Raw genomic sequence first — 25,589 nt, 5'->3', positions numbered from 1 at the left:
AAAAGAAGACTTTATGGATTAGGCTCTTTTGCAAAGGTGGTTCCCAATAGGAACGGTAAAACGGATGTATCTTACATTCCGGAAAAAATGATGAAATAGAAGAAATGAGGAAGCTTGTTGCTAAACAAAAAAAGCAAAACGGAGAGCTTAAAGAAATGATGAACGCACAACAAGAAGAAAACAATGCAAGGGTTGGGCATCTTGAAAAACAAATTCAAACGGCATTGGATCTTATTAATGTCTTTACAAAACAACAACAGTAGTAGGTTGATATATGTTTATTGCATAGTATTTATTTTAGATTAGCAACTTTCTTTTTTCCATGTAATAAATAATTATTGTATTATTTTATGATATAATAGTTTTGATTTTTTTGTTATTTTTGTTTTTCATATATTACTACAAAATAATTTGGATATAATTTATAAATCAATTATCCATCGCTCCAAATGGAATCTAGTATATAATATACACCACGAAAATTGCTACGGATTCATGACCACGAAATTTGCTAGTAAGTCATCAAAAGAAATTTGCTAGGGATTCAACACGACAGAATTTGCTACGGAATGACCACCACGGAATTTGCTACGGAATGACCACCACGGAATTTACTAGAGAATTACTACCATAGAATTTACTAGGGATTCACCATCACGGAATTTGCTAGGGAATGACCACCACAGAATTTGCTAGGGAATCACCACCACAGAATTTACTAGGGAATGACCACCACAGAATTTACTAGGGATTCACCACCACGGAAGTTGCTAGGGAATAACCACCATGGAATTTGTGATGGAATAACTACCACAGATTTTGTGATGGAATCCTACTACAGAATACACGACGGAATACCATCTACTATGGATTTCATTCTGTTGTCACATTTGTGACGGAAGTATCGTTTCCATTGCAAACCCTCGCTACGACGTTTTTAGGGACAAAAATGGGCCGTTGCAAATTCCATAGCGAATCAGCTTTTGCAACGGAATTTCTGTTTTTCGCTACGGATTCCTTCCGTAGCAAAATTGCATTTTTCTTGTAGTGGAAGTTGGTATGGTGAGGACCAAGCCAATCCATTTCTAATGGGCACGAAGGAACTTCTTATCGTAACGGGTGTTAAGTCGATTAGGAAGAAGTGTTTGTTTAGAGCGATGACGTATTATATGCATATGTCTTTAGTGCCTTCTATTTTATTATTGTTATTACTGTTGTGACTATTTGCACTACATTTAGCGACTATAGGTAGTAAGAGTGCTCCGATAGTTAATGACGAAATCTCGTAATATGATCCCTACCCAGTCCCTCTATAATCGCTCGGTGTATACGGATCATGTATAATTAAGATTGAGAAGATCGTCGACTGAGTGACTCTGCCCCAAATCCACAATCAAACAAGAAGCAGGAAATAAGGCGGAATCACTCACTCTAAGCCTGCAGAATCCTAACTATAAATGACTCTAATTCATACACTCGACCATAATAGCTCACCTGCAAGGGTCCTTAGTTTTTATGTGAACGATGTGTTTTATTCGGATGAAGGAGGAATTTATAAAATTTTGTTTTTAATTAGCAAATATTTTCAGTGAGAATTCAATGCTTAATTATTGTTATTTAAAGACGTACCAAAAATCCCAGAAGAGTTTCTCGTTGCTTCTTCACGTCCTGTTGTTAAACTCCTCCCGCTCCTCCATGATTCCTCTTTGTTGGGCAATCTCTCTTGAAATGCCCGATCCCACCACATGCATGGCATATTTGGCTTGTACCAACATTGGTGTTTGAAGTGATGTGTTAGACCGGAGTCTTACAAAGGCGGGCGTTATGCCCCTTCTTGTTGCATTTTATGCAATGCAATACTCTGCAGACTCCATAATGATGGTAGTAGCACTTGCTGCATTATGGGAGATTTCCATAGTATGGTGTTGTCAGTGTTGAGGTAATAGGGCCAGCGGGGGTAGGGACTGCTACCGCTTGTTGCCTTTTGGTAGGCCCTTGAGTCGAACTGCCCCCTTTCTCGTTCCTGAACTTTTGTTTCATGTTCTTAGGTTTGTGGGTTGGGTTATCCTTGTAGGTAGGTACTCGTTGATTTCCTTGGATATCACTGCGGTTGGGATTGACGACACCATTTCCATTCTCACTATCGTTATTTGCATTAAGATGCGCCATGACGACTGACCCGGCGGCTGTGACCGCAGCTTGAAAAGTAGCGGTGTCTATCTGCAGAAATGGTGTTTCACCGGTTGGTTGGTTACTTCCTTTTGGAGGCATGGTTCTGTTGCACAGTGAGAAACGAGCTTGTAAGTAACTATGGTCGTTGCTAGTTGTACTTTATCTATTTATATATACATATAAATTTCACGTTTTGTTGTACAATTCACAAAATTTCGACCTACATCCTTATGGTGTATTTATGATATAGAGTAGAAATAGGTATTGTACAAATGCTAAGTTCTCCCATCCCAGTACTATTCTTGCCCAAGCATGATTAACTGCGGAGTTCTGATGGGATCTGGTGCATTAGTGTTTGTATGATCGCACCCTATAAGTCTACGGGGAGGCATCTTTCTACCCTAAGGTTTAAAAGAATGAAAACAGTGGTGAGTCTTTAGTGGTGGCTATAAGTCGTGTGTCTATTGAACTATGTTATCTTGGTTCTGTGCGTATAATGTTCTGGCTTTTATAGAGTTTTGCGATCAATTCATAACAGAGGTCTATGTAAAATAAACTTATAAATTTTTAATAGTTACCACCCTTATACGAAATTCTATGACTTGATGTACTAGTATTTGTTGCTACGAAAGAAGTGATATGTCTAACACATAGCGTGAGTAGTATAATCATTAACTCGCTAGTTATATTTGTTTATAAGTTATTAGCGTGACGCATAAGGAGCTCGACCTCCTCACATGATTCGTGAATAGTCTCTTCTGCTCTCTATCCTAGCTATGATTGCCCTAGTTTCAGTGGTAAAGGTTGGCTTTCTCCTGGCATTTCTATGGTGTTATCGTTCCTACGATTGCCCTAATCTGGACCCAAATGTCCGAGCAGGCTCTGCAGTTTGTTCCTAATAGGGTAGAGTTCGCTAACGATCTCTCTATAGCCTTTCTCTTCGTCCGATCCTTTTTCGGGACCTTCCTCATGAATCCTCTTATGGTTCTTCCTCAGTTCAGTTGTTTGGCTGTTATAGTGGAGTGGCTACATCTATTTATGTTGTTCGTGCGAGAATGGGAGTGTCTGAAGAATCTACGAGATATAATGGTATAATGGTATTTAAAGTAACTAAACATTTTTTATTAAAAAATCCCAATCTTAGTTACTTTAGAAAAATGTGAATTTGTATGCTAACCCATGAAATTACACATTATATTTTATAGTAGTTAGTGGAGCGCGTGTGGTTAACCGACACACTAATAGTGACTATAAAGAGTAATAATGGGCATCTCGAAAATTATCATTGATTAATGGAGCGTGTGTGGTTAACCGACACATTAAACTGATATTGTAAATGACATCGAGAGTGCCAACCTAATTTGCATGGTTATTCCCATCTTGTTTGTGATCCTCGGTTCCGAGTCACAAATGGAAGAGCATAATCTGAGATTAAAAATGCTACTGAATAGTTTCAAGGAATCTCAATAGATCTAGGAATTTCACTTAACTTAATTTCTTTCAAATTTCGTTTTTATTGGTGGAATTGGTAAATTGTCTTTTACTTAACTTTATAAAATTTGCAATTAGATTACGACGTCCCTTTTATAAGTTGTGAATTATATAGTTGGATCCTAGCCTTAATATTCCATTTTTGGGTTGTTATATTAAGGATTATTATTATCTCACTAAAACTACCTTCTTTTTACAGATGTCTACTTCAAATGATGCTTTTGGTTCCTCTTCCTCCTCCTCCCATAACTTTTCATTGTTGAACATCTGCTCGAAGGTGACATTGGATGGCAACAACTATAACGAATGGATGTGTAACATTAAGATGGCCCTTCATTTCGAGGACAAGGAGTATGTCCTTGAGAAATAACTAAATGAGATTCACGAAGAGAAGGTCACTCCTGAAGAATTAGCCGCCTAAAAGAAGCACTACAATGATGCAACAAAAGTTACTTGCATCATGGTAGCCACCATGACTCCTGAGTTGCAAAGATTCTATGAGGATAACTTGTCGTACGAGATGAACAAGGACCTTATGGAAAAGTACCATAAGAGAGCTCGTCAAGAAAAGTATGAGGTGGTAAAGTCCCTCATAGCAAGCAATATAAAAGAGGGAGAGTCTCTTAGCAGCCACATACAAAGGATGCAACGATACATGGGAGTACCATTGACCTTAAAGAGATTAACAAATCAAACAATGAAGGAACCTCTGAAGACATTAGGGTTCAACCAGAGAAACAAATTCCAGTTGAACCACTTGACGATTAATTACCGCTTAGGCGCTCGAGTAGAGTTAGAATACCACCTAAGTTCTATGGTTTCCATATTATTACAGATGGTCATACGTTTATTAGTGATAGTACACTGGTAAATTTGGATGAACCTACTAACTACAAGGAAGCAATGGCAGGCCCTGAGGCAGCAAAATTGAAAGAGGCAATGGACAGCGAGATCAAGTCCATGTATGACAACCAAGTTTAGAATTTGGTTGAACAACAACCTGGTCGGAAGACAGTGGGTTTCAAATGGATCTTTAAGAAGAAGACCAACATGGATTGTAATGTGCACACATTCAAAGCACGACTGGTTGCGAATGGATTTACTCAAACCCCAGGGATTGACTATGATCAAACCTTCTCACAAGTGGCTAACCTAAAATCTAATGCGGGCCCTAGTGGGGAGGATCGGGCCCTTGCGTTCCTAGAGGCCCACAATCGTATGAGTAAAGGGGATTCACATTAATGGCCATAACTTTGGCTACAAATCTCCGTTTTGGGCCTACGAACAGTCAAATTGAAGCTTGCAGCAAGGAGCACGTCTAAATAAGTACCCGAAGGGGAATTACCCATTTTTGAGTCCATAAATCGCTTTTTAAATGGAGTTATGAACAATTTTGTTATTTTTCCTTAATTTTGGGTTTATATTTGGCCCATGGACTTTAAGGGTTCCATTTTAATTTATGCTTCTTATTTAAATATTTTTCAGGTAATTTGGATGGTCGATCATCAATTTTATGAACTTTCATTTTCTCTCAAAATTATGTGCATGTTAACCCATATTTTGAAGTCAATCCCACGATATTCGTAGAATCAACGTGGTTTTGAAGAGATTGACATGGTTATTCTTTTAGAAGCAATACGTTCACTCTTGTTTATTTCTGTTTGTTTTGTATGGAGCATCAGTTGGTATTAGAGCCGAATTACTTGTTTAGAATGCCTCCGAGGGGAAACAGGACACTCGCCAATGTTCATGAGCAAGAACTGGAAGAACATATTATGGCAAGAATGGAGGAGAGGATGGATCAAATGGTTGATTAATTGACTGGTAGGATGGTCGAACTGATGAATCGAGGAGGTCAAAGGTCTCGAACTCATTCCCAGGTGGAAGATGGTAAGTTTGGGAACCCATTCGGCGGTAGTGACGGTTTGTATTCTGAAGACAATCTAGAAAGGCGGCCAATGCGTGAACATGGGGGTGACAGTAGGTGTTGGGAGGCCAGATGTGAATTGATATCCCCGAATTCAATGGGGATAGTTTGAATCCGAAGGGGTTCATCGACGGGTTGGCTAATGTTGATGAAGTTTTTATGTTCAAAGAATTCCCTGAAAACAACAGAGTGTCATTGATGTACGTTGGTGGCAACAATTAAAAATAACACGAGAGAGGCTTGGAAAGTCAATGGTCGTGACTTGGAGGAAGATGAGAAGTGTTTACGGTCTAACTTCTTACCCATAATTTTCAAAAGGTTGATGTACCAATGCTTGCAAAATCTAAAGCATGGTGCCAAGTCAGTTGACGATTACACAACTAAGTTCTACCAATTGATTGCCCGAAACGATATCCAGGAGACAGAGGAACATCTCGTTGCTCGATATATTGGGGGTCTACAAGTCCAAATCATGAACTCTGTAAATATGTTTGACCCGATGTCTGTTTTTGAAGCGCACCAACGAACATTGGCTTTTGAGAAACAAAGTCGACGGGTGGATGATTCTTCTTCGTCTGCCATTATTGGAGGAAGATCCAGGATGGGTGGTATGGTACCTTGTGTTGTGCCTAATCAACAAAGACTGACATCTAACACTGCTGGACCAACTCCTAGGACAACTGGTAGTAGTAGCTTAAAGTGTTTTAGTTGTGGGGAGACAGGTCATGACAATCAGAGTGCAAGAAGGTCGGAAAACGTCATTTGTTTGCTGAGCAAGATGATTGGGAAATGATGATGCTGGTGAAAATTACGAAGATCCCCCTTGTATGATGAATAACTTTAATTCGAAGAGGACGTTGTGATAACCTTATATCTGAAGAAGCAGTTCTAAAGTTGGCTTTGAAAACAGAAAATCACCCTAAGCCTTACAAGCTACAGTGGCTTAAGAAGGATGGTGAGGTCACTATACTAAACGAGCCCTTGTTCAATTTTCTATTGGTACCACATATAAAGATGATGTGTGGTGTGATGTGGTTGTTGTGGATGCTTGTCATTTGTTGTTGGACAGACCTTGGGAGTATGATTGTAACATAAATCATAAAAGGCGGACTAATACTTACAGTTTCTTGTTTGGTGGTGTGAAGATAACATTGGTTCCTAATAAGCCAAAGGAACCTGTTCTTAAAATTTTGGGTACTCTATTGACCCTTACTCAATTTGAAGACAAGTTGGAGGCAGAAGGTGACATTTTTGTGTTGCTAGGGAAGGAAGTTGCTTAGGAGGTTGAAATTAATAAGGCTATGGTTCCTCTGCTCAAGGAATTCACTAATATTTTCCCTAATGAATTACCTGATGGCTTGCCACCTTTACGTGACATCCAGCATCATATTGATTTACAACCAAGAGATCAGTTTCCTAATAGGCCACATTACAGAATGAGTCCCGGAGAGCATGAGGAGTTGCGATGACAGGTGGAGGACTTGATTTCAAAAGGTCATGTTTGGGAGAGCATGATCCTGTGTGTTGTTCCTGCTTCGTTGACTCCCAAAAAGGATGGTACTTGGCGTATGTACGTTCATAGTTGTGCCATCAATAAGATTATAGTGAGGTACAAATTTCCAATTCCTCGACTTGATGACCTACTTAACCAAATTAGCGGTGCCACTATCTTTACAAAACTGGACTTGATGAGCGGGTACTATCAGATCGACTTAGGCCTGGGATGAGTGGAAGACTGCCTTCAAGACTCATGAAGGATTGTGTGAGTGGTTGGTGATGCCTTTTGGTTTATCAAACACACCTAGTCCATTTACACATGTGATGAACTAGTTGTTTAGGCTCTTTATTGGTATATTTGTAGTCGATTATTTTGATGACATACTTATTACAGTGGTACTTTTGGTGAGCATGTCAGCCATGTGAGGCAGGTTTTGACTATTCTTCGATGAGATAGTTTGTATGCAGCTATGAAGAAATGTGTGTTTATGGTCCCTAAAGTCTTGTTCTTTGGGTATGTTGTTTCAGGGGAAGGAATATAGGTGGACGAGTCTAAAGTAGCAGCTGTCAGACAATGGCCAACTCCAACTACCATCATTGAAGTTCGAAGCTTTCATGATCCTGCTTCATTCTATAAGAGGTTAACTCCAAACTTTAGTTCTATTATGGCATAGTGACTGACTGTATGAAAGGGAAGACCTTTACTTGGACCGAAGCGGCAGAATAAGCTTTCCAATTAGTAAAAGAGAAGCTTACTACAACACGAATTCTTGTATTGCCAGATTTTTCTCAAGTTTTTGAATTACACACAGATGGTTCCAAGGTTGGGATTGGAGTAGTTATAAGTCAGGGAGGATGAGTGATTGCCTATTTTAGTGAGAAGTTGACGGGGCCAAAGGTGCTTTATAGCACTTATGATTTTGAGTTCTACGCAGTGGTCGAAGCTGTAAAGCATTGGCGCCATCATCTGTTTCATAAGTAATTTGTTTTGTTCACATATCATGATTCTTTAAGACATATTCGCAGACAAGATACGGTGTCACACACACATGGGAGGTGGATGTCGTTCTTGGAAAAATTCACTTTTGTGGTGAAACACAAGTCTGGAATGTCCAATCGGGTGGCTGATGCATTGAGTCGGAGGAGTAATTTGCCCGTTTCCATGGGGGTTGGTGTGCCGGGGTTGGATGTCCTCATGGAGCAGCTAACAGTTGATCCTTATTTTTCTGTTGTTCTACATGGTATACAATCTGGACAAAGGTCTGATTTTCTAGTGCATGAAGGTTTCCTTTTCAAAGGAAATCAGTTGTACATCCCTGATTCTAGTCTCCACCTTCAAATCATCAGGGAATTGCATGGTGAAGGGCATTTAGGCCGAGATCGCACTTTACAGTTGGTACAATCATCTTATTTTTGGCCTATAATGTGCAAGGAGGTGCATAAATATGCTAAATGATGCCGAATTTGTCATGTGTCAAAGGGCAGATCTACGAATACAGGACTCTATATGCCTTTGCCTGTTCCATCACAACCTTGGGTGGATATCAGCATGAATTTTGTGTTGGGTTTACCACGTACTCAATGGGGGAAATGATTCAATATTTGTGGTTGTTGATCATTTTTCTAAGATTGTGCACTTTATTCCTTGCAAAAAACGACGGATGCAGTTGATGTGACTCAGTTATTCTTTCGAGACGTCTACCGTTTGCATGGATTGTCATCTTCTATTGTTTCACATTGGGACACTAGGTTTTTGAGTCATTTTTAGCACAACTTATGGAAAATGGTGAACAATCAACTCAATTTTAGTAGTGCATATCATCCTCAAACGGATGGCCAAACAGAAGTTGTCAATCGATCGCTCGATAATATTTTGCGGTGTTTAGGGGGTGATCATGTGAAGGCCTGGGCTCAAAAGCTTTGTCAATCTAAGTTTGCTCATAATCATACTATCAACCGAAGTATTGGATATAGTCCATTCCAGGTGGTCTATTCTGTTCAGCCACGGGGACCACTTGATTTGATGTCGCTTCCTGTTTCTGTTGTTGTTCCAAAGAAAGTGCATGATTTTGTTGAAGGACTACATGATGTTCATCAGGATGTTCATGACAACTTTATCCATGCTAACTCCGAGTACAAGCAAGATGCAGATAAAAAATGCAGACAAGTTGATTTTGAAGTAGGTGACTTTGTTTGGGCTGTTTTGACTAAAGATCATTTTTCGTTGGTGAGTACACCAAGTTGTCAGCCAAGAAGATTGGACCAATGGAGATTGTGGAGAAGATTAATATCAATGCTTATCGTCTATAGTTTCCAAGCCACATTCGTTGTTCTGATGTTTTCAATGTAAAACATTTGCTTCCTTATCATGGGGATTATTCATATGATAACCATGGTGCACATTCAAGGTCAAATTATGTCTACCCAGGAGGGGATGATGCGGGACCTAGTGTGGAGGACTGGGCCCTTCCGTTCCTAGAGGCCCACGATCATGTGACTAAAGGGGCTTCACGGAAATGTGCATAACTTTGGCTACGGATATCTGTTTTGGGTCTACGACCAATAAAATCGAAGCTTGGAGTAAGGATCACGCCTACTCAAGTTCCCAAAGGAGTCTTACACATTTTTTTGTCCAAAAATCGCTTTCTAAATGGAGTTATGAACAATTTTGTTATTTTTCCTTAATTTTGGGGTTTTGTTTTTGGGTTTGTATTTGGCCGATGGACTTTTAGGGTTTCTTTTTAATTGTTGCTTCTTATTTTATTGTTTTTGATGTAATTTGGATGGTCGATCATCATTTTTATGAACTTTCATTTTCTCCCAAAATTTTGTGCGTGTTAACCCAGATTTTGAAGCCAATCCCACGGTATTCATAGAATCAACATGGTTTTGAAGAGATTGACATGGTTATTCTTTTAGAATTAACAGGTTCACTCTTGTTTATTTCTATTTGTTTTGTATGCTGCATCAAAATCTATTCAGATAATAGTAGCCATAGATGCCTTTCATGACTATGAAAATTGCCAGATGGATGTCAAAACCGCTTTCTGTAATGGGAAGCTGGCTGAGAATGTTTACATGAGTCGTCCAGAGGGTTTTTGATGCAAATTTTCCTAATAGAGTGTGTAAGCTTGAAAAATAATTCTATGGATTAAAACAAGCATCTCGCAGATGGAATCTGTGCTTTGACGAGAAGGTCAAGATTTTTGGCTTCTCTAGAAGTGAAGATGAGTCATGTGTTTATGTCAAAGCTAGTGGGAGTATACTGACCTTCCTTGTATTGTATGTTGATGACATACTTCTTATAGGAAACAACATTCCAACTTTACAAGAGGTTAAGTCTTGGCTTGGAAAGTGTTTCATTATGAAGGATCAAGGAGAGGCTGTTTATATTTTGGGGATAAGAACTATAAGAGAAAGGAGTAACAGACTAATTGGACTGAGTCAAATCACATACTTGGAAAAGTTAATAAAGCATTTTAGTATGGAAAATTCGAAGAAATGAGAACTGCCTATCAAGAGTAATACCAAAATGAGTAAGACTCAGAGTTTGAGTATTGATTCAGAGATAGCAGAAATGAGTTGTATTCCATACACTTCCGCCGTTGGATCAATCATGTATGCTATGACATGTACGCGCCCTGATGTGTCCTTTGCTTTGATGGTCATTCATTATCAAGGGAATCCAGTTAAAGCTCATTGGATAGCAGTTAAGAATATTCTCAAGTATCTGTGAAGGACTAAGTACTGGGTCCTAGTCCTTTGTGGCACTGATACATTGAGAGTAACTGGGTATAGTGGCACCAATTTTCAAACAGAAGAAGACAACTTCCATTCTCAATCTGGCTTGGTGTTTACCTTAAATGGAGGAGCAGTTACTTGGAAATGTGGAAAACAAGAGACAGTGGTTGATTGTACCCGTGATTCAGAGTACATAGCGGCAAGCGAAGCATCAAAGGAGGCAATTTAGTTGAAAAAACTTCAACGGAGATATTGGATATGTGCTAACCATCAAGGATCCAATGGTAATTTTATGTGATAATGAAGGAGCGGTTGCCTTGACAAAGGAACCAAGAGACCATGGAAGATCAAGACATATCGACAGAAAATACCATTTCATCAGACATAGTATAGAAGAAGGTCACCCCGTAGTGAATAGGGTATCATCTGAAGAGAATCCCGCAGATCCACTCACAAAGGTTCTAAGTAGGGTTAAACACATTCAACATGGTAGGAGCATTAGTTTGAGAGATGATATTAGTTTTAGTAGTTAAATAGTTAGTTTGAAACTTGTAACAAAGTAAATGTAATTTATTTTTGGTGATAAAATAATAGAGAATTGTTTGAGTTTGTTTACTAGCTTTTGTCAATAGTTTATTATTGTGTTTCATTTTTGCATGTTTTACTTCCCGAATAATTCGATTATTCAAAACTCCACAGTTGATCATACTTTTGGAAGTAAGTAGTGAGCTAAGACTGTCATGAATTGAATTGTAGATTTGTCTAAAGAGTTTTAGACATGGAAATAGTGTTGCTGCAATGTTCATGAGTACTTAGAAATGGATATTTAAGTATTGGATTAACCCATGCTCAAAGAATTACTTCATGGAATATATCACGTGTAATTCTGAAACGATAATATCTTATAATCTTTAAATGGAGATGTATGATTTGTGGTTTGCAAGTCAATTGTGCATTGATAATGCATAAACGCATCAGTAACTTGATGTTATAAAATGTATTGTTGTGCATGATTTGATGAGTAAATGGTGAAAGCATATAAGTCAAAGTTTATTCATTCATTTTTCCCTAACGGGAAAAGAGATATCTTTCGCCCCCTTGGTGATTTGGTGCTGACTTATAGTGTCGGGCCCATCCAGGACTAAATTGATGTGTTCAATTAGAAGTTCTATATCATTACAAATCAGAAATCGTGAAACAAAGTATTGGAAAATGAGATTGATTTTGTTCCATGTCTATGATATCTTGCAGAATAGAGGATTATATGATCAATTATCATAGGACATGTAACTGACTGGGTCAGAGTTCGACAGCGGCTTGTAGAAGCTACAATTCGCTCATCAGTTTAGAAGTTATACCGGAAATTATAGTTATAGACTTATCCAAGTGGGAGACTTTTTTATTAGGTGTTTAAGCCCATAACTATAATTGGTATAAACTTGAATTAATAGTAGCACAATCCTTTTGGGTTGCCCTCAAACCTAGCAATTGGTCAAGATGATTTTTGGAGAGAGAGGTTGATTTATTATTTGATTAATTAATTGAAATAAATAATTTATTAATATATTATGAGAATAAGATATTAATTATAAATAGTAATATTCAATTTATAATTAATTAGAAATTAATTGGAATTAATTATGGGATTAATGGAATTAATTAATAGTGCAAGGGTTAAAGTGGAATTGTTCAATAGTTGAAGAAGAGCCACTCTAGAATCTTCCTAAAGGCTTTGAAGGTTTTTGAAGAGGCCTTTAGGGTTCTAGAATTATCCTTGGAGGATAATTAGGAAGCTAGATAATTACGAATTCAAGATAATATTATTATATTGATTTTGGGCTTATCTAGTGTTTCCAAGTTGCAAAATATAAGGAGCCTAACCATAGCATTTTCGGCCACTCATATATTTAGAGAGCTAGGACGAAATTCTTCCCTCCTCCCTCCTCTCTCCATAATGTCATTCTTGCTTGTGTTGGGTGTGAACCATTAGAGGCACGACGCGTGCGACGCTTGCTTCCAAAAGATCAACAAGAGGATTTCTAGTCGTTTACTATAACAACTAAAAGGTATGTAACATTAAACCTTTTTCTTTAATAATTTGGAAAATTACCTAGGGTTCCTAAGGTTCTTATTTTGATGTTCTTAGTTATAGGTTCAATAGTGAAAACATAGATCTTCTTTTAGGTTGCATGCACACTTAAGAGTTTTAAGTTTGTTTTGTTATTCTTAAAACCCATCAATTTTGACAATAAGTAAAATATGGAAGATCTACTTGAAAACCTGGACATGATTGATGTAAAAATAGAATTTGTGGCTTAACGGAAAACATCCTACAAAGCGACTAAACAAAATACTACAACCAATGCACCAGCGGGCAAACTTTCAATGTTGAAGATTGGGTACTATGGAAAAATGAAGACAGTCAGTAATAAGCCAGTGGGTAATTAGGAAAAACAACGGAACTCCTATATCACGTCTTCGAAACACTCCATGAAGGAGCCTTCATCCTGGAAACTCCAGAAGGAAGTCCAATCCCAAGAACATGATACATTCAAAACCGAAGACGATTCTACTATTGATAGATAAATCCACGAAGTGATTCACATCACAAATGTAATGTAAACCTTAAATAATTTAATTTTTATTTTCCATTTTCTACTTTTCAAACTTATACGAAGGCGGATGTACTGATCACCTAACCATCACATCTTTTCAATACACGTATTTTTCTTCTTTACAATACCTTACTTGTCATTATCACAACATTTCTCTTCAGAGGCATGGAGCCAAAGTGAGTTGTTGAAAGGGCCACATAACCCTTACCCCCCACAACATAGTGTTGTAAATTTTTTCAGTTACACGATCCCTGGTCCTAGTGCTGGAAACATTTCAAGTTACGCGCTCGTTGATCCTAACTTTCGAAGATAAGCCTAAACAACCCCTAGTCCAAGTGTTGGAAAAATTTCAAGTTACTCGTGTTGGATCTATATGTTCAAGAATTGTTATTGAGTGATAATGCTAATGACGTATGATTCTATAGGGTCACACCTTTATCAAGTTGGTACTTATTGAATATTTATTAAGAATTTGATTATTAATAAATAAATTCAACTTTTGTATTTGATTAGAGAATTATTACTGTTTTATGAAAATAATAACGAAAGAAACAACAAACTGGTTATTATATCATATGGTATGATAAATAAGTGATGCACAAAGTTCTGGACACTTTGGGTAACCATGGCTTAACTAGTTAATAACGCTTGTTACATAAAGAAACTGGCAAACAGTTTTTGGTCTCTTTTAATCCCTCATGACCGTAGGTTTTTAGAGACATGGGAGGTTGCTTGACAACCTCCTTTCTCTTGTCTCCCCATGACTTTTTCTTTAGAATAATTTAGATTATAATATAGAGTTTTTCCTTACCTTGCATGGGATACTTAAGAAAGTGTCGTGCATGAGATGAGCTAGTTTTTACCACTCATACTCTCTCCAAAAAAGCAAGAAAAAACTATAGGTTTCTACTCCCTTCTTCCTCTCATCTTTTGAAGTTGGTCTGTGACGAATTTATGCTTCCTTTGTGTTTTCCTTTAGTTCTTATTTGTTAATCACTTAAACGTTTAAAGAACAAAGCATACAAGAAGTAATCTCGCAATTCATGGTACCTTAATCTTGGTAGTGGATTCTTGTAGAGAAGTTCAAGATTTTTGTTCTTTCCGTCTTCATCAACACTCCAAATCCAAGAGGGTTCAAAGGCTGTAAATGTTGTCCTTCTAAAACACCCTATGATTGTTTTTAATATCATTCTATCCTCTTTAAAATGATGTATTGAGAAAAAAACTTGAACAAATGTTTGTAACGAGATAATCAGTTGCGGAATTAAAGTTAATCTCAGTGGATCTTGTTAGCTCAACAATAAAAAGTTAGATTGTGGAAATGTAAGGAAAATAAATAGCTGCAAGTTTATATCAATAAGTAGTAAACAAGTAGACAGAAGGTTGAATCCTAACAAGGTTTGCATGAAAACACAAGTTAGTATAAGATGAAAAACACAAGTGAAGAGGGACTCAGTTTTAAGTATCAATTAAGATAACTTGAAATATAGAGATGAATGGTCTAATATTGATAAACTTTTAGTGATCGATTGATAATTGGTAAGAAATACATGAAATAGGAGGCTCTATTTATAGAGTCCCAAAAGTTACAGGGTAATGATAAAATAAAATAAAGTGACTGACTATAGTGACCTTGAATGGTACATCAGATAATACAATGCTTACAAGCAACTTCAGTAAAAGTAACTTAACAATCTTCATGCATGATTCATCTATGCGGGTCGTCTTCATGTCTGTGAGTCGCAGCATGAAAAAAGTAGTCTTCGAGTAGATATTCTCTTTGGGTTCATCATGACAAAAGCTCTTCGGGTCCTTTTAGCCGAAGAGGGTCACTTTCTTGTTTCAACAATTTCCCGCAAAGTGACCTCTCAACTATTTTCTTCATTTATTCATTTTAAGGAACTTGATGACACCAAAACTTTTTGACTTCGAATATCCAGTGGATCCTTCTTGTAATTTCGAACTTAACCTCTTCAGTTGTGTGCTTTGATCTTTGAACCGTGGTCAGAGTGACATCCAGTTGCTTCTTTGTTAGACGGTGGATTGTAGTTACCAGATTGAAGAACTTTGGACCATCTTGAGTCTTCTTGTACACGATCCCTAGCTCAGGGTAGCTTGTTGCACCAAGGGTCATTTCTTGGAATCCTTCAGTGATGGATGACACGTGCTCGAAAGGAAGAAAATCAAACTTGTTGGCAAGAACAGGATGAATTTCTGCCTCAATTTCTCAAAAATCGCATACCAAGGCCTTCAAGAATTCACAAGCCCTTTCGAAGACAATTTTCATCTTGGGATATTTTTTTTATTTAGGCTGAAACACTTGAGCTATCAAAAAGATCTCTTTAGGATTCATGCACACAAAATCAGCTTCAGTTCTGACATACTCACTTCCTCTCCGGGTCAGGGTATACTGGAAAAATTCACACAAAATCAGCTTCAGTTCTGACATACTCACTTCCTCGTCTGGTCTATTGTTGGACCAAATGTTTTCAAACATTCCACCGTGTTTTTCATGGAAGAGGTTCAGACGCTAAAACTCCATGGGGAGTCTTCTATCATCGGGAATGCTAAGATCAAGAGGTTGAAAGACTGGGAAATACTTGGAATTTGGAGAAAATGGAATATCCCAATAGCTATCTGATGGTGGTTCAACATATGTGACAATTGGTCTATAATCAGAATCCAACAGTCTGCGGGTAGGGTTTACCCAGGAGTTGATCAAGGACTCATCAAACATAGTATCAAACCCTTGTTCTTTCCAGATTTCATCCGTGAATTTTGCAGCTCTCCAGTCACGTTTCTTTTGAGCTGTGGCAGGGCAGTCATCAGTGTGATCTGAAGACATTTCATCTTCCAAGTTCTTGGCATTATGAGAAGTTGATGGTTGGGGAGAATCCTAAAGAATTGGATTTTTAGGAGACCGAGGAGTTGGTTCTTTGTTGAGATTTGCGGTTGGTGGTTGGTTCTGAGGAGAAGTTTGAATATTTTGAACAAAACGAGTTTTGGTCTTTGACGATTCAGATGTTGAAACTGTTTCGATCCTTATCCCTCTGTTGGTATCACTATCACTTCCCCCTTTTGAGGAATCAGGCTCCATCTGCTCCTCAAACCAATGCTTTAAATCCTCAATTTTCTGAAGAGTGGCATTGAACTACATTTTTTTCTGTGCACACACATCTTTGTTGTTGGGGATCTATAGATTGAAGAGTTATGATGAATCTCCTTTGTAAGACAGGGAGTTTCATCAACACTTTGTCTTTCAATTAACGATTTTTTCAACCCCTTGATTGTCTCTTGAAGAACCACAAACCCTGATTCGTATGCATTATGAGTTTCTTCAACAAGCTGCTTTGAATTACTTGCTTGAGTTTGAAGGGTTTGTTGGAGTTCGGTTCTTAGCTCTTTCACTTCCTTGATAAGATCTTCGGCCTTGGAAAGAAATTCCTTGTGATCAGTCATCCTTTGATTATCGAGTTGCCTGATGCCCATTTCGATGTGTCGAAGAATTCTTTCTGCAGTCATTCTTTCTCTGGTTTCTAAGACTTCAACACGATCATGATCGACTGTAGTGTTGGAACATCAGTTCTCTGCGGGGTCTTGGAAGAGACTACCGCTACAATTTGATCGACTTTAGCTTAAAGGTCGAGAAATTCTTTTCTTGATATGGCTATCTTCTTTTTCTTCTTCTGTTTTGGCTTCGAAGTGGAATGCTGAGAACCACTTGATTCTTCGTCATCGAGAACCACGATAAAGTCCTCTGAAGGAGGAGGCTATTGAACATCATCAAGTTTACCATCATCTAGGCTAAACATCGATGCATAGTTGATCTCTATGGCCTTACCATCCTAATTTGAATGATGAGCTTCATCGTTTGGGGAGGATTGGAAGGACCAACAACGTTCTCCATCTCTTGAGCTTTATGTATATTGTTTTCCATAAATGACATCCATTGTTGAGCTATAAGGATGTCATGCACTATCATCACGTTATTTATCATACAGGCCTAATATTTAGCCACAAGGAGAAGAGATTCTTCCTTTTTTGTTGTTGTTGTACATGTTGAGTTTTCTATGCCTGCAGAGCTCTTTTAAAAGCTTCAAACTTCCTTTGCCTAGATTCTGTTGTTAGGCGGTAACGGTACCAAGAGTCGTCAGATGCATAACCGTGAAATCCTTTACATGTCGAAGTGTCCATCGATTTCATGGATCCTTGCACGTTTGTGCTCACCATGCCTAAACCGCTTGAGTGTAATGTAGGCGGTACAAGATTTTTAGAGCTTCCTTGGTCTCCTTGATTTAAAATCAAGTTTGGCCTCGACTTTGTTCCAGATAGGGCCTCTGAAGAAGGGCCCTGCGGTGCAGCATGTGTTTGATGTGTGTGTGTGTGTGTCACGAAGAAATATGGAGTGCAACTCCTCCGGAGAGAAAACGTGAAGACGTGAAGCCCTGGAGACCTTAGGGCAAGTATTAACATCTGGATTCACTTGGGCTCCATATGGGGGGTCTGTCTCCATTTTGAGATGAAACTGATACACTCATTGTATCAGAGTGGTGAGTTGGGGATTTTTTAAGTGAGTCTGTAGGGACTCGAACGGCTGCGGGAATCATTTGAGAGACTCCGACATTTGCCTTGGTTTGCATTTGGCTATGATTAGGGGTAAGCTTCAACATTTTCCTTCTAAAAATGTCTCTTGATTTCGAAGGCTCATCTTAGTTGTCATCAACAACATTAATAGGTGGATCATGAGGCTTGGAAAGAGAAGGTTGAGCCTTAGGAGTAGGCTCTGCAGTTTTAGCCTTTCTCTTCTTTGAGGGACCCACACCCTTAACAACAATGTTAGAGGGTATTTTCTTAATAGCCAAAGCTTTGAGTCTTTTGGGTTTGGGTTGCGGGCTTAGACTGCGGTAAGTTGAAGGGGCCTTGGCGAGGAAGAGTGATATGGAGCAATATCACTCGTAGCCATAATGTGGTCAACTACCTCAGTTGTGGTAAGTCCAATAGTTTCTAAAATGTACATAGGAAGACGACAAATAGGGCCAAAATTGGATTGATCCTTAGAAGGATTGTATCTCTTGAGGTCTCTAGTAGAAAAGAGATTTGTATCGTTTCCCATGCTGAGATTGGCATCCTTGTGAAGATCCACAAGGTATAGAGTCCAGATCCTAGAAAAGGTGAGTTTTGTCATGCTTTCCTTTGGAGCACCTTTGGATATGTACTGCAGAAAGTCTTCCCAGATGATTTGCCCATACTTGACAGATATGTCGGTGAAAATGCTCCATACAATATCCAACAGTTGTATTCCCATGTTGTTTGTCCCTCCGATTCTGCCTGACAGACAACGTATCACGAAGTGACACACAAATTGCCAAACAACAGGCAATTTGCTCTTTTTGAATTCACTGACTCCTTTGAGCTTAACCTAGTACCCCATCTGGTACAGTGCAGAGAAGACATCAGTGGTTCTTGGAGAGTAAAACTTGGTTGAGGGTAAAACCCTTAAGTTGATTGCAGCAAGAAATTTCTCTTTGGTCAAGACCACCAGAGAATCGTCGATGAGATTAAGATGAACTTCTTAGAGCTTGTCATTAGGTCTGAATGCAGCGAATGCACACTTAAAAAGAACCTCTTGTGGAACAGCTTCAGTAAATGAGTCAAAGGCTCCAAACAGAGGATGATTTGGGAAAAACTTGATCATGATTTTGATTGCATCGTTGTAAGAGTTGTGATCTTTGAAAATCCCTCTGTAATTACTTACTGCGATTGATGGAGTTAGGTATTTGATTGTTTATTCAGACCCAATTGGTCTTGCTGAACCAGAAGCTTTGGATTGTTTCTTCGACAAACCGGATTTCACCATTGTTGCAGAAAAGTTTGAAGAAATTGCTTGAAAGAGTTTTTGCAAGAAGGTGAAAAAGAAGAAAGAGTTCGTTTTTTCAAAGTGCGGAAAGCCTAAAAGCTATCTTGGGAAGAAAATGGGGTTTTTATAACTCCGGATTTCAAAAATTATTGATTTTGATTTAATTACAGCCATTAAAGCTAAAGAGCTTTGGGTTTTTACCATTATCAGATTAAATTAAACTAATCACAAAGAAATGTTTTTCCGGGAAAAGATGAGCATTTATTGTTTTGCACGCCCATGATGACACGCCGTTTAATCGTGGGTTGAGAAATGGTTTTGTCCATTGTAAAAATGGAGAAGTGGAATGGATTAGACCCCAACGGTTGCTTGATGTGAATGGATGAGTGAAAAGGATTTTCAAAAAGATTTTGTTTATAGAAAATCAGTTTATTTATTCTTTATCCAAAAAATAGGCCTGACTGAGGAAAGTCTCTTGAAAGATGACTAAAAAATCATGTGCAACAAATTGAATGTTTGAAGAATTTTTTAACTTCTTTAAGTAGCACACATTGTCATTTAAAGCATCTGTGAGGTGATGACTGTGGGTTCATAAATTCATCTGTGGGAGATAAGAACTGAAGACAAACTAGATCATAAAGGTTAGAAATAAAAGAAATAAAGAGGCCTGAGGAGTATATAGATCATAAATGACTTCAGTATATAATGTATACCGAGGAGTAATTATGAAGTGTATACTACATCACTTATTCTAGAAAGAAACACCAGTGAGTAAAGTTCTTCAAGAGTATTGCTTTGAAAAGAAAAGAAATAGTTTATTCACACCCGAAGACCTAATAAGGTCTGCGTTATCTATCCTTTCAAGAAGAACTGCGGGTAAAAGTTCATCATCCCTAACATTTCCAAAAATCCATTCAGTTTTGTGGAGTCGAGTGCCTTGGTGAAAACATTAGCTATTTCCTCATGATTTGGAAAAAAAATACGTTCAATGTTACGTTTGAGGATGTGGTCTTTGATAAAGTGATACCATAGTTCTATGCGTTTCGTCTTTGAGTGATGAATAGGATTATGAAAAATCGCTATTGCACTCTCTGAATCACAATAAATGGGTACCTGCAGCATCCTGTACCCATAGTCCAAAAGTTGTGTCTTCATCCAAAGGACTTGGAAGTAAAAACTGGTTGCGGCCATATATTCCGCCTCTGCGGTGGACAATGAAACATACTTTTGTTTCCTTGAAGACCAACTAACTAATCTTCCACCAAAGAACTGACATCCACCGGAAGTACTCTTTCGATTGAGTCTACACCCGACATGATCTTCGTCTGTAAATGCTTGAAGACTAAATTCGTTACCCGCAGGGTACCAAATACCCAAGGCTTTACTCCCTTTTAGATACCTTAAGATCTGCTTGACAGCAGTCAAGTGGGATACTTTGGGATCATCCTGGTATCTAACACATAAACCCGTACAAAACACAATATCTGGTCGGCTAGCAGTGAGGTACATCAATGAACCAATCATTCCTCGATATATTTTGTGATCGACTGACTCTCCGGTAGGGTCAGCTGAGATTATACCCAAAGGCCATAGGGACCTTTGCCGAGGAACAATTATCTATTGAAGACCTCTTCAACAATTCAGTGGCTCTCCTGATGGATGAATATCCCTTGAGGGAGTTGTTGAACCAGAAGACTAAGAAAGAAGTTAATCTCTCTATTCATGCTCATCTGAAACTTGTTGGTCATGAGCTTCGCAAAGTCGTCCACCATTCCCTTATCCGTTGAACCGAAGATGATATCATTGACATAGATTTGAACGAGCATCAAGTGTTTGTCATTTGCTCGTCTAAATAGAGTGGGATCTATCACACCACTTTTGTACCTAGAGGTGACAAGAAATTCAGATAGAGTCTCATACCATGCTCTAGGTGCCTGCTTTAACGTGTAAACAACTTTCTCCAGCTTGTAACAGTGATTTGGAAATTTTGAGCTTTCAAAGCCTAGAGGTTGTTGCAATTACACTTCCTCTTTCAATTTTCCATTAAGGAAAGCACTCTTCACATCCATTTGATGGACCTTGATGTTTTTATTAGTTGCATACAGTAAGAAGATACGTATGGCTTCCATCCTTGCAACTGGTGCATATATTTTGTCATGGTCAACACCCTCGAGTTGACTATACCCCTTTGCAACTAAGCATGATTTTTTTCGTACTACCACACCAGATTCATCTAACTTGTTCTTGTAAACCCATCTTGTACCGACAACAGTGTGACCTTTTGGTTGTGGTACCAATTTCCAAACTTTGTTTCATTCAAACTCAGCCAGCTCCTCTTGCATGGCAATGATCCAATCGGGATCCTAAAGTGCTTCTTTTGTGGTTCGAGGCTCGACCGATGACATGAATGCTGCAAAATTACAATGGTTATTTAAATCAGAAGAGGAACAAGTTTGAATAACTGAAGATGGGTTGCCAATGATTTGACCCGTTGGGTGATCTTTCGTCCAAATATGTAGACGGGATTGCTGATGGTTTGCGGCCGTATATGATGGAATATCCTCTACGTCAGACGAGTCTTCGGGTCTCTTTGAAGAAGGTAGGTCCCCTCGATTTGAGAGCAACCCGCAGATGAGTCTTGGACTGTTGGGATTGGTTCTATAGCTGGTAATGGAAGTTCCCCCTGAACCGATGACGGCTCCCCCTGAACTAGTGACGAGTGATTAATAATCCTTGGATCCGTTCTTGTGTCAATATTTTCAACTTCTTCATCCTCAGAGTATTCACACATGGTTGATGGATTGATCAGGTTGTGTATAGGTGCCAGAGTAGCATCTTCAAGTACTGGAACCTCGATGGTTGTAACTTCAAAACGAGTTGAACTTTCCCCCTCAACCAACAAGGTAGAAGTATTGAATGACGTTCCTTCGGAGAGGATTGGTCCAGATACTACTGCATGTTTTTGCTGTGCTACCGGAGACACCAAAATTTCTGAAAGATGTGTTGTCTCTGTGGGATCGAAGAGGTCATCATAGTTAACTTCAGTTACGTCTAATGGACCCGAGGAGGTTGGGATATCACTTTCCAGAATGAACTTTGTTTCTGTTGAAGGAGCAGTGTTGCGGACATAATATTCATCGAATTTGACGTCAAAGCTTTCGACTATTAGTCTGGTACGCCGTATAAGAACACTGTATGCAACCTTGTTGGTTGAATAACACAGGAAGATGTCTTCATCAGACTTTGGTGCAAACTTGTGAAGATGATCCTGGTTGTTGACCATAAAACACCTGTAACCAAAAATGCGAAAAAACGTACATTGGGTTTTCGATTTTTTTAGACCATCATAGGGAGTCTTGTTAAGAAGTTTGCAAATGATGCTTCGATTTTGAACAAAGCATGCAGTTTCCACCGCTTCCGCCCAGAATTAGAGAGGTAAGTTGGCAAAATTAAGCATCGATCTAGCTGCTTCGAACAACGTTCTATTCCTTCTCTCCACTACTCCATTTTGTTGTGTTGTGTAAGATGTCGAGAAGTTGTGGCTGATTCCCTTGGAGACTAAAAAGCTATTCAAGAGCTGATTAGTAAATTCATTGCCGTTATCACTTCTTATCCGTCTGACAGGTAGTTTGATCTGAAGCTCTATTTCTTTGATGAAGTTGATCAAGATATGCGGTGTATCTAAATTTTGTCTCAAGAAGAAGACCCAAGTGAAACGAGTGAAGTCATCAACTATGAGCAGAATATATTTCTTGTGGTGAAGACGGGCTACAGTTGATGGACCGCAGAGATCGATGTGAAGGATCTCTAGAGGTTCAACAACTGAAGAATCAACTATCAGGGGATGGCTACCCTTAGTTTGTTTACCACATTCACACACTGGGTATCATTGTTGAACTTTAAGATTGGTAGTCCTCGGAATAACTCTCCAGTTACTAATTTGTTGATGTATCTGATGTTGAGGTGAGCAAGTTTTCAATGTTATAACCAACTCACTTCAGACACTTCCTTTGACAGGAAACACAACTTCGGTTTGCTGATGATCAGAGAGATATTCAATGATACATTGTCCCTTCGGCTTTGGATTTCATCAATCATGTGTTTATGTCATTCGTCATATTGTAGCAAAACTCAATGTCGAACTCAACCTGATGACCAGATTTACACAATTGAGACACACTGATTAGATTGTGTTTTAGACCTTCTACGTAGGCAAGTCGTTTATTAGAGAAGTTAAACGTAGTTAATACTCCATAATCCCTGATTATCCCATTTTCATTGTTTCCAAAAGTGACGTGTCCGCCACCACTGATTGGCCTGAAATCATGAAGGTATTTGAACCTTCCAGTCATGTGCAAGGAGCAGACACTATCGATTAACCATTCTTCTTCATGTTCCTCCTTGCACATTGTCTGCACAATCAGTTGGTTGATTTGGGCACGTAAACTAGTTTGGAGCCCGAGGTATCATGGGAAACTTTCTTAACTGATGCATGCATGTAGGACTTGGAAACAAATTTCTTTTTCCATGTTTTTTTGGGACCACGATGTGTTACATCTTTTTGAGTTTTTCGAGTTGGGATTGGACTAGTCTTTGATGTCAGTGGATAAAAACAAAAAGATACATTCTTTTCATTAATCCACAGACTATACTTAGTCAACGGTCTGGAGGGCATGGTTTTTTTCTTTGGACTGGTATGAGGATTGTGTTTCTTGGAATTTTCCACTAGGTTTTGAAAAGGTTTGTTAAAAGAATTTATCATAGGTTTTGACCTTTTGACTGATGGAAGGGATTTTGAAGATTGTGAAGTGTGTAAAATACCCTTCATTTTTGTGTCTTTTAAGGAATTTTGTGATGGTGACTTGACTCCCTTTTGAAACTTTTCAATGTTGTTTGTGTCAAGAGATTTTGTCACTGTGCATGCCTTTTTGCACGATCCATCGATTGCAGTGGATTTTGAAAATGTTTTTGCGGTGATGAGTTTTTCAAAAATCCTTTTGTTTGAAAACTTGGTCTGGTTTTTGAAAGTTTTGTTTTTGGAATAAGCTTCCCGCTTTTCACGTCGGGGTCTGATCTCTTTTTCTAGAGCCAATTTTGATTCAACCTTTGGTGGAACAACATCAGAAACATTTAACTGAGGCTTTTTTTGAAGTTCTTTGTTCAAGGTAAAGATCGAGGACTTGAGTCATCAGAACTAGAGCGTTCATGACTCTGAGAACATTGTCCAAATTCAAAATTATCAATGGGCAGTTCATGCAAGATACGCTGAAGAGTAGTTGTGAAATTGAATGGGGTCTGTGGTAGAGAAGACTGGAGTACCGCAGAGTAAGTCAATGGTGACTCTTGCCCGGGACATGTCTTGGAAGACAACGATGAGTAGTCTGCGGTGAATTCAGGTCCTTCCAAAACAATCTCTTCATCCACAACTGAACCAGACTGAGAACCGATACTAATTATGCCAATGATGGGTAAAAAGTTATCTAAGTTACCCGAGGATTCAGGAAGAATTTCTTCGATGACACAGTTGTTGCTAAGTTCATGAAGTCTACCGAAGTGACATCAAATGTCTTCAGGAAAAGTCTTGTCATTGACTGGATAATGAAAAATCCGGTATGGTGGGACATAGGGACGATCTACATCAAACCGAGGAGGAGAGTTCTCATCGGTAGAGTACCCATTGGACCATCCCCAAATATAACTGTTGTCTACGGTCCCATTGTTAACTAAGTTCTCAATAACTTAACTTTCATTAAACAGTTTTTCAATTAAATGATTCAAACATACAATTTATTTTCGGGAAAGATCCTGTTGATTCAAAGCAATATCTAATTAAGTTTCACTTAACACTCTAGCATCTTTTTCTAACATAGTGACCTTAAGCTTTTTATCTTCTAGTCTTCCTCTCACATGGTACAACTCTTGGGTCGCTATGTTCTTTTCATCTAGGGATTTGTTGAAGTCTGTAAGGATAGCATCACATGTTTCATTAAGTCTTTCTAAATAAGGTTCACAATCATGCATGTTGTAATCATTAGAGTGAATCATAAATTTTACCTGTTCGACGATGCTGAGGGTTCCATCCTTTTCCATGTAGAAATAATTCCTCTGTAGGTTCGTTGATCCGTCTTCCTTACTAGCTGTCACCATGCATATTTTCCCTTTCTTTCGGTTGTTGTCAACCTTTTCATCTTCATCACCCGAGGACCATACCTGATGATCCCTTCTAACTTGAGCAACAAAAGATCTTGCCTTTTCTTTCTCCTTTATCCTCCATTTCTAGAGCCTTCTG

The 25,589-nt window shown here is 38.6% G+C and overlaps 1 protein-coding gene across 1 annotated transcript; it reads right to left on the bottom strand.

The window, feature by feature from the left end:
* Positions 1 to 20,152: 20,152 nt before the first annotated feature.
* LOC145131487 (secreted RxLR effector protein 161-like) lies at positions 20,153 to 20,824 on the bottom strand. The gene has a single exon (XM_079066168.1). The coding sequence runs from the start codon at positions 20,822 to 20,824 to the stop codon at positions 20,153 to 20,155; it is 672 nt and encodes a 223-aa protein (XP_078922294.1).
* Between the last annotated feature and the right edge of the window lie 4,765 nt (positions 20,825 to 25,589).

Source organism: Lactuca virosa, chromosome 8 (genome assembly GCF_052849685.1).
Source record: "Lactuca virosa cultivar CGN04683 chromosome 8, Lactuca_virosa_CGN04683_v6, whole genome shotgun sequence".
NCBI lineage: Eukaryota > Viridiplantae > Streptophyta > Magnoliopsida > Asterales > Asteraceae > Lactuca > Lactuca virosa.
Note: the sequence above shows the minus strand (reverse complement) of the source record. Positions and strands in the feature narration are given on the sequence as shown.